This window comes from Oncorhynchus keta, chromosome 19 (assembly GCF_023373465.1).
Source record: "Oncorhynchus keta strain PuntledgeMale-10-30-2019 chromosome 19, Oket_V2, whole genome shotgun sequence".
NCBI classification, from domain to species: domain Eukaryota; kingdom Metazoa; phylum Chordata; class Actinopteri; order Salmoniformes; family Salmonidae; genus Oncorhynchus; species Oncorhynchus keta.
The window spans coordinates 16,903,462-16,914,236 of NC_068439.1; the positions used below are offsets into that span (position 1 = coordinate 16,903,462).

General features: G+C 44.3%; 1 protein-coding gene across 1 annotated transcript in view; it reads left to right on the forward strand.

Annotated features, from left to right (window-relative positions):
• Positions 1 to 10,775, forward strand: part of LOC118377838 (uncharacterized) — a 64,992-nt gene that overhangs the window by 50,935 nt on the left and 3,282 nt on the right. Inside the window, exons 7-10 of the mRNA XM_052471813.1 lie at positions 176 to 248; positions 319 to 1,061; positions 7,189 to 7,275; positions 9,438 to 9,624. Of these exons, the coding sequence (XP_052327773.1) occupies positions 176 to 248; positions 319 to 1,061; positions 7,189 to 7,275; positions 9,438 to 9,624 (1,090 nt within the window). The remainder of the gene's footprint in view (positions 1 to 175; positions 249 to 318; positions 1,062 to 7,188; positions 7,276 to 9,437; positions 9,625 to 10,775) is intronic.

Genomic DNA, 10,775 nt, shown 5'->3' on the forward strand with positions numbered 1-10,775 from the left:
AGTAGTCCAGACGGGCCTGTTTGGTGGAGACTACGGTTTTGCCGGAACTCTCCATTTTGAACACCTATGAACACAGAAGTTAATCACGCAGCTGACCAAACGGTGAGGAATAGGATGCAGCCTCGGTGAGTCTGATGTCCACAGATTGATTCAACTTGTTTCCTCATGTTTGTAGGAGGTCAAGAGAAACGCTGCCACTGAGACGGCACAGGAGCCACTGACACCCAGTCCAGAGTCACCTACAGCAGGTATACACACACAGACACTCACTCTCTTATCTCTTTCATACTAAATCCTCTAACGTGTATATGTTTACAGGCAATCTGTCTGCAACTGTGCTGAGAGGAGACAGTGAGAGGCCGGTAGTAGTCCCTAACCGGCGTGACAAAAACAGGGAACACACACACACTTACGCACAGACCAACACACACACCAACACATTCTCCGGCATGGAGACCATGAGAGCTGGGGTGAAAGAGTGGAAGGGGCGGAATAAGGAAGAGATGGAAAGAGAAGTGAGTGGAGAGGAGGAAGGGAAAGAAGATGGGAGTGTGGAAGAGGAGAGGAAGGAGGACAGGAGTGGAGGAGAGGAGAGGAAGGAGGACAGGAGTGGAGGAGAGGAGAGGAAGGAGGACATGAGTGGAGGAGAGGAGAGGAAGGAGGACAGGAGTGGAGGAGAGGAGAGGAAGGAGGACAGGAGTGAAGGAGAGGAGAGGAAGGAGGACAGGAGTGAAGGAGAGGAGAGGAAGGAGGACAGGAGTGGAGGAGAGGAGAGGAAGGAGGACATGAGTGAAGGAGAGGAGAGGAAGGAGGACATGAGTGAAGGAGAGGAGAGCATGAAGATGGAGAGTTGGGTGGAGGTGGAGAAGGAGAGGAAGAGTGCTGAAGAGGTGGATGAGAGGAGTGTGGAGGATGAGGGGAAGACTGCGGAAGAGGTAGAGAAAGAACAGACTCGTTCGGTGGAGGAAGAGCTGGCGAGGATGGAGGAGAAGTGGGCGGAGCAGTGTGCTATCAACGAGACGCTTAAGCAGAGACTGGCCAATGAGGAGGAGCGATTCAGGGTAAGTCATCAACGCATACACACACACTATTCTCACACACACACGGTCATGCTCACATTTAAGAACAATAGTTGTACACACACAAACACACCCCGTCTCTCTGCCAGGCTGATACGGTTGTGTCTGTCAGCCCTGTGAGGTCATCTCAGTCTATATTGTTCCTCCTCTGGTCCCCATATTCCTCTGGAATGGCTCAGTGTGTGTCTGTGTGTGTCTGTGCACGAGCAAGTGTGTGTTTCTCATGAGTAAGTGTGTACTTCTCTCAGAGTTAGTTAGGCGTGTGTGTGTGTTTGAGTTCTGTGAGTGAGTGTATGCTCATCTGTGCAGTAAATAGTAGGCTCTTTCCTTTGATAGTGTCTCCGGATAGAGATAAATACACAGACACAGTTAGTAACCCTAATGGTCTGGAGAGAGATAAATACACAGTTAGTAACCCTAATGGTCTGAAGAGAGATAAATACACAGACACAGTTAGTAACCCTAATGGTCTGGAGAGAGATAAATACACAGTTAGTAACCCTAATGGTCTGGAGAGAGATAAATACACAGTTAGTAACCCTAATGGTCTGAAGAGAGAAATACACAGTTAGTAACCCTAATGGTCTGAAGAGAGATAAATACACAGTTAGTAACCCTAATGGTCTGAAGAGAGATAAATACACAGTTAGTAACCCTAATGGTCTGAAGAGAGATAAATACACAGTTAGTAACCCTAATGGTCTGAAGAGAGATAAATACACAGTTAGTAACCCTAATGGTCTGAAGAGAGATAAATACACAGTTAGTAACCCTAATGGTCTGAAGAGATAAATACACAGTTAGTAACCCTAATGGTCTGGAGAGAGATAAATACACAGTTAGTAACCCTAATGGTCTGAAGAGAGATAAATACACAGTTAGTAACCCTAATGGTCTGAAGAGAGATAAATACACAGTTAGTAACCCTAATGGTCTGAAGAGAGATAAATACACAGTTAGTAACCCTAATGGTCTGAAGAGAGATAAATACACAGTTAGTAACCCTAATGGTCTGAAGAGATAAATACACAGTTAGTAACCCTAATGGTCTGGAGAGAGATAAATACACAGACACAGTTAGTAACCCTAGTGGTCTGAAGAGAGATAAATACACAGTTAGTAACCCTAATGGTCTGAAGAGAGATAAATACACAGTTAGTAACCCTAATGGTCTGAAGAGATAAATACACAGTTAGTAACCCTAATGGTCTGGAGAGATAAATACACAGACACAGTTAGTAACCCTAATGGTCTGGAGAGAGATAAATACACAGTTAGTAACCCTAATGGTCTGAAGAGAGATAAATACACAGTTAGTAACCCTAATGGTCTGAAGAGAGATAAATACACAGTTAGTAACCCTAATGGTCTGAAGAGAGATAAATACACAGTTAGTAACCCCAATGGTCTGGAGAGAGATAAATACACAGACACAGTTAGTAACCCTAATGGTCTGGAGAGAGATAAATACACAGTTAGTAACCCTAATGGTCTGAAGAGAGATAAATACACAGACACAGTTAGTAACCCTAATGGTCTGAAGAGAGATAAATACACAGTAACCCTAATGGTCTGGAGAGAAATACACAGACACAGTTAGTAACCGTAATGGTCTGGAGAGAGATAAATACACAGTTAGTAACCCTAATGGTCTGAAGAGAGATAAATACACAGTTCGTAACCCTAATGGTCTGGAGAGAGATAAATACACAGTTAGTAACCCTAATGGTCTGGAGAGAGATAAATACACAGTTAGTAACCCTAATGGTCTGGAGAGAGATAAATACACAGTTAGTAACCCTAATGGTCTGGAGAGAGATAAATACACAGTTAGTAACCCTAATGGTCTGGAGAGAGATAAATACACAGTTAGTATCCCTAATGGTCTGGAGAGAGATAAATACACAGACACAGTTAGTAACTCTAATGGTCTTTGTTATATACCCTTTGTTGGCAATGACAGAGATCAAACGTTTTTTGTAAGTCTTCACAATGTTTTCACACACTTGCTGGTATTTTGGCCCATTCCTCCATGCAGATCTCCTCTAGAGCAGTGATGTTTTTGCTCTGACATGCACTGTCAACTGTTGGATCTAACATAGACAGGTGTGTGCCTTTCCAAATCATGTCCAAACAATTGAATTTATGACAGGTGGACTCCAATCAAGTTGTAGAAACATCTCAAGGATGATCAATGGAAAAAGGATTTTAAAAAGTTTTATTTAACTTTTGTTTAACTAATCAAGTCAGTTAAGAACAAATTCTTATTTACAATGACTGCCTACACCGGCCAAACCTGGGCGATGCTGGACCAATTGTGCGCCGCCCTATGGGACTCCCAATCACGGCCGGATGTTATACAGCCTGGATTCGAACTAGGGACTGTAGTGAGATGCAGTGCCTCTTGCACTGAGATGCAGTGCCTCTTGCACTGAGATGCAGTGCCTCTTGCACTGAGATGCAGTGCCTCTTGCACTGAGATGCAGTGCCTCTTGCACTGAGATGCAGTGCCTCTTGCACTGAGATGCAGTGCCTCTTGCACTGAGATGCAGTGCCTCGTGCACTGAGATGCAGTGCCTCGTGCACCTCTTGCACTGAGATGCAGTGCCTCTTGCACTGAGATGCAGTGCCTCTTGCACTGAGATGCAGTGCCTCTTGCACTGAGATGCAGTGCCTCTTGCACTGAGATGCAGTGCCTCTAGCACTGAGATGCAGTGCCTCTAGCACTGAGATGCAGTGCCTCTAGCACTGAGATGCAGTGCCTCTAGCACTGAGATGCAGTGCCTCTAGCACTGAGATGCAGTGCCTCTAGCACTGAGATGCAGTGCCTCTAGCACTGAGATGCAGTGCCTCTAGCACTGAGATGCAGTGCCTCTTGCACTGAGATGCAGTGCCTCTTGCACTGAGATGCAGTGCCTCTTGCACTGAGATGCAGTGCCTCTTGCACTGAGATGCAGTGCCTCTTGCACTGAGATGCAGTGCCTCTTGCACTGAGATGCAGTGCCTCTTGCACTGAGATGTAGTGCCTCTTGCACTGAGATGCAGTGCCTCTTGCACTGAGATGCAGTGCCTCTTGCACTGAGATGCAGTGCCTCTTGCACTGAGATGCAGTGCCTCTAGCACTGAGATGCAGTGCCTCTAGCACTGAGATGCAGTGCCTCTTGCACTGAGATGCAGTGCCTCTTGCACTGAGATGCAGTGCCTCTAGCACTGAGATGCAGTGCCTCTTGCACTGAGATGTAGTGCCTCTAGCACTGAGATGCAGTGCCTCTTGCACTGAGATGTAGTGCCTCTAGCACTGAGATGCAGTGCCTCTTGCACTGAGATGCAGTGCCTCTAGCACTGAGATGCAGTGCCTCTTGCACTGAGATGTAGTGCCTCTAGCACTGAGATGCAGTGCCTCTTGCACTGAGATGCAGTGCCTCTTGCACTGAGATGCAGTGCCTCTAGCACTGAGATGCAGTGCCTCTTGCACTGAGATGTAGTGCCTCTAGCACTGAGATGCAGTGCCTCTTGCACTGAGATGTAGTGCCTCTAGCACTGAGATGCAGTGCCTCTTGCACTGAGATGCAGTGCCTCTAGCACTGAGATGCAGTGCCTCTTGCACTGAGATGCAGTGCCTCTTGCACTGAGATGTAGTGCCTCTTGCACTGAGATGTAGTGCCTCTTGCACTGAGATGTAGTGCCTCTTGCACTGAGATGTAGTGCCTCTTGCACTGAGATGTAGTGCCTCTTGCACTGAGATGTAGTGCCTCTTGCACTGAGATGTAGTGCCTCTAGCACTGAGATGTAGTGCCTCTTGCACTGAGATGTAGTGCCTCTAGCACTGAGATGTAGTGCCTCTTGCACTGAGATGTAGTGCCTCTTGCACTGAGATGCAGTGCCTCTTGCACTGAGATGCAGTGCCTCTTGCACTGAGATGCAGTGCCTCTTGCACTGAGATGCAGTGCCTCTTGCACTGAGATGTAGTGCCTCTAGCACTGAGATGTAGTGCCTCTTGCACTGAGATGTAGTGCCTCTTGCACTGAGATGTAGTGCCTCTTGCACTGAGATGTAGTGCCTCTTGCACTGAGATGTAGTGCCTCTTGCACTGAGATGTAGTGCCTCTAGCACTGAGATGTAGTGCCTCTTGCACTGAGATGTAGTGCCTCTTGCACTGAGATGTAGTGCCTCTTGCACTGAGATGTAGTGCCTCTTGCACTGAGATGCAGTGCCTCTAGCACTGAGATGTAGTGCCTCTAGCACTGAGATGTAGTGCCTCTTGCACTGAGATGTAGTGCCTCTTGCACTGAGATGTAGTGCCTCTTGCACTGAGATGTAGTGCCTCTAGCACTGAGATGTAGTGCCTCTTGCACTGAGATGTAGTGCCTCTTGCACTGAGATGTAGTGCCTCTAGCACTGAGATGTAGTGCCTCTAGCACTGAGATGTAGTGCCTCTTGCACTGAGATGCAGTGCCTCTAGCACTGAGATGTAGTGCCTCTTGCACTGAGATGTAGTGCCTTAGACCGCTGCGCCACTCGGGATGCACCTGAGCTCAATTATGGGTCTCGGAGGAAAGGGTCTGAATACAAAACATTTCTAAAAACCTGTTTTTTCTTTGTCATTATGGGGTATTGTCATTATGGGGTATTGTCATTATGGGGTATTGTGTGGAGATTGATGAGGTAGTATAAGGCTGTAACTTAACAATGTGCACACAGTGCCTTCTCCCCAAAAATGTGTGTTACAGACAGAATTTAAAATGGATGAAATTTAGATTTTGTGTCACTGGCCTACACACATTATCCCATAATTTACAAATTCATTAAAAATGGAAAGCTTAAATGTCTTGATGCAATAAGTATTCAACCCCTTTGTTATGGCAACCCTAAATAAGTTCAGGAGTAAACATGTGCTTAACAAGTCACATAGTAAGTTGCATGGACTACCTTATCCTTACCCTACAAATACAATTATCTATAAGGTCCCTCGGTCGAGCAGTGAATTTCAAACACAGATTCAACCACAAAGACCAGGGAGGTTTTCGAATGCCTTGCAAAGAAGGGCACCGAAACTGTTATTAATTACACTTTGGATGATGTATCAATACACTCAGTCACTAGAAAGATACGGGTGTCCTTCCTAACAGTTGACCGGAGAGGAAGGGAAACCGCTCAGGGATTTCACCATGAGGCCAATGGTGACTTTAAAACAGTTAGTTTAATGGCTGACCTATAAGACAGATGAAAAACAGGAAGCCACTACAGAATACAAATGTTCCAAAACATGCATCCTGTTTGCAATAAGGCATTAAAGCATAATCCTAGAAGATAAGACGCTGGGAGATAAATTCACCTTTCAGCTGGACAATAACCTAAAACACAAGGCCAAATATACAACTGGAGTTGCTTACCAAGATGACATTAAATGTTCCTGAGGGGCCTAGTTACAGTTTTGACTTAAATTGTCTTGAACATCTGTGGCAATGGCCGTGGCTGAAAATGGCCGTTTAGAAATGATCAACAGCCAACTTGACAGAGCTTGAAGGTTTAAAAAAAAAAATTATGTGCAAATATTGTACAATCCAGGTGTGGAAAGCTCTTAGAGATTTACCCAGAAAGACTCAAAGCTGTAATCACTGTCAAAGGTGATTCTAACATGTATTGACTCAGGGGGTTGAATACTTAATGAAGATATATGTGTTTTATATTCTATACATTTTACAAAACGTTAGAATTGTTCTTCTACTTTTACATTAGAGTATTCTGTGTAGCTTATTGACAAAAAAAGACATCAATTTTAATCCCACTTTGTAACACAACCAATGTCAAAGTCAAGGGGTGTGAGAACTTTCTATATATATATATATATATATATATATATATACACACACACACACACACACACACACACACACACACACACACACACACACACACACACACACACACACACACACACACACACGTGTTTGATTTACATTCACCCCAGTGCACTAGAATAGGTTATGTCTGGGATGCTATATACATGATGACTTATTAAAGGATACATCTGTAACTTCTCTTTCCCTTGTGGCCAAATGCGTACAATGTTTTGTCTAGTGTTTTGTCTAATGTTTCCTCTGTGTAGATCCAGATGGTAGAGAGGGCCATGGAGGTGACAGAGCTGAAGGAGAATCTGGCTCAGGCCCTCAGAGAGAAGAATCAACTCAAGGAGGTACTATTAACATTCACCACTTATAACAGATTTTATTAAGTGCTTTCATAGAGCTACTACTGAAGCCTGCAAGAGTTTATATTATATTTATATTATATATCTTTTTACATTTAACCTTTATTTAACTTGGCAAGTCAGTTAAGAACAAATTATTATTTACAATGACTGCCTACCGGGGAACAACTGCCTTGTTCAGGGGCAGAATGACAGATTTTTACCTTGTGAGTTAGGGGATTCGATCCAGCATCCTTTCAGTTACTGGCCCAACGCTCTAACCACTAGGCTACTTGCCACCCCATAATAAGCCTACCAAAAGCACTGCATTTACCAACCTACTACTATTTATATAGCTTCCTCCCCAATTTCTAGATTCCAACTAATGATACAGTACTGCCATGATACGCTAACCATTAAATGGTGCAAATGTCATCCTCTGTGTTTGTTTCACCCTGTGGTCAGCCTCGTTTAAATGTTAACTTCATTAGTGCAGGGCTATCTAGTTTATCAAGAGGGGGGAGGAAGAAAGAGGCCAAAGAAAATCGGTCTTTTCGCAAAATTGTCTGAACTGTTTGCCACAAACTATTTTGACCCCTCTATGGAAAGTTGAGACTCGCGATGGCATGCTCCCTTTTGCTCTACGGCCCCCACAAGTGTATTGGGACTCGTCTGAAGTCGATACAGCCGATCTGCCATCTTCTGTCTGTAGCGTTCAAACAGTTTGGGCTACACAATAATATGACCCCTCTGTGAAAGGTGAGACTCTCACGAACACATACATGTTTTGCTCTAGGATGCCCACAGGTCTCACAGGACTCCTCTGAAGGTCTCCCAGTACCAGTTGAAAAAATGAATGGAAGTACAGTACCAGTCAGGTTTGGACACACCTACTCATTCCAGGGTTTTTCATAATTTGTACAATTTTCTACAGTGTAGAATAATAGTGATGACATCACAACTATGAAATAACACATATGGAATCATGTAGTAACCAAACAAGTGTTAAACAAATCAAAATATATTTAACATTTGAGATTCTTCAAAGTAACCACCCTTTGCCTTGATGACTTTGCACACTTGGCATTCTCTCAACCAGCTTCACCTGGAATGCTTTTCCAACAGTCTTGAAGGAGTTCCCACATATGATGAGCACTTGTTGGCTGCTTTTCCTTCACTCTGTGGTCCAACTCATCCCAAAACCTTGGATGAGTAGGTGTCCAAACTGTTGACTAGTACTGTATATATGGAGAATGTTTAGTGCGAAAAATAAGGGGTTAAATACAGTAAAAATATTTAATGTTTCCTAATCTTTCTTATATCTCTCAGATATAGGATAGACACTTCAGAATAAACGTCCTTTTGATTTCTTTTTTTTGGGGGGCTTGCTGTTGTTCCATGTAGTGAATCTGTTATTCAAAGCTTTTGTATGGGCTAATAGCAAAGGCCAAATTCGTATATATTTTGTTGATACTTAAAGGGGTATTGAAATATGAAATCAAATAGCAAAATGATCCTTGGTATGAGTCATGCCCTTCTTTAAAACAATTCCATAAAGCTTAGGGCTTAGACTGTAATGGGTTAAAGCTGGAATCGTTAGTTGCTACATCCATCCTGGACTTAATTTATGATATATACTCATTGATTTTTGAAGAATATAACTTCTAAATGCCTCATGAGTTTAGTTCAACTGTTGAACCCCATCAAGACCCAACATTATTGAAAACATTATTAAAACTATAATTTCGATATGGATGGTCAGTCCTTGCATCCATAGCTCTGTCTATGAATTTGAGTGGTAACATTTCTCCAGGCTTTTTACCAAAACAGAGGTGAGGTTACCTTTTGTTATTGTTTCAGTTAAGGCCTCTAGCTGTTAAAGTCGGGTAATGTCAAGATGAAACCACGCCCCTTGACATTGGTTTTGTTGCTGGACCTCAATAGAAATAAGCCTCCAGACTTTGTTTTTATCCTCAATCATTTTTTATGTAAATGTTGTCTCCAGCAGGAGCAGCATACTGCTTTTAATTATCCAATACATTTAATCAAACAAACCCTAAACCCTAAATGATTGAAAAGATTACCTGGTTTTCTTGGGTGCTAATATCTTTTCCAATAACTAGTTTTGTTTTAAGTTGTCTTCACTGGCAATCTTCTCCCCATGCCAGGAGCTGCAGCAGTGTCAGGGCCGACAGAGGGAGCAGGAGGCTGATGGTCAGGTGTCAGAGGTCAAACAGCCTGTGTTGCTGCGCTACCCACTTCCCTACCCCCAGGACCCCTCCCCACCCCCCCTGGTACCCCAGAGACCTGCAGAGCTGCAGTACGGGAACCCCTACTCCACCGACAACACTCGAGGTAAGACCCACACCTAGCTACACTACATGTAAAAAGTATGTGGACAAATGAGTGGATTTGGATATTTCAGCCACACCCATTGCTGACTGGTGTATAAAATCGAGCACACCGCCATGCAATCTCCATAGACAAACATTGGCAGTAGAATGGCCCGTACTGAAGAGCTCAGTGACTTTCAATGTGGCGCCGTCATAGGATGCCACCTTTCCAACAAGTCAGTTCATCAAATGTCTGCCCTGCTAGAGCTGCCCCAGTCAACTGTAAGTGTTGTTATTGTGAAGTGGAGATCTAAGAGAAACAACGGCTCAGCCGGTAAGTGGTAGGCCACACAGGCTCACAGAACAGGGCCGCCAAGTGATGAAGCATGTGGCGCGTAAAACGCCTGTTCCTCGGTTGCAACACTCACTCCCGAGTTCCAAACTGCCTCTGGAAGCAACGTCAGCACAACAGCTGTTCGTCGGGAACTTCATGAAATGGGTTTCTATGGCCGAGCAGCCGCACACAAGCCCTGGTAGTTATCCTCTACATCATGCAACATTATGGACGATACTGTGACGATTCTGTGCTTCCAACTTTGTGGCAGGCATTTTCCTGTTTCAGCATGACAATACCCCGTGCACAAAACGAGGTCCATACAGAGATCGGTGTGGAAGAACTTGACTGGCCTGCACAGCCCTGACCTCACTTTTTCCCCATCAAACACCTTTGAATGAATTGGAACGCCGACTGCGAGCCAGGCGTAATCGCCCAACATCAGTACCTGACCTCACTAATGTTCTTGTGGCTGAATGGAAGCAATAAGCAAAACATCTAGTGGAAAGCCTTCAGAAGAGTGTCTTATAGCAGCAAAGGGGGGACCAACTCCATATTAATGCCCATGATATTTGAATGAAATGTTGGGTATCAACATACTTTTGGCACTCATTCTCCCCCTGTGTCTGATCTCTCAGTACACGTCAGTTAAGAACAAATTCTTATTTTCAATGACAGCCTAGGAACCCTTTTAGGGGCAGAACGACAGATTTGTACCTTGTCAGCTCAGGGATTTGAACTTGCAACCTTTCGGTTACTATTCCAACGCTCTAACCACTAGGCTACCCTGCCACCCCAGCCCAGTCTCTCTTGGTCTCCCTTTCTTCTCTCCTCCATTT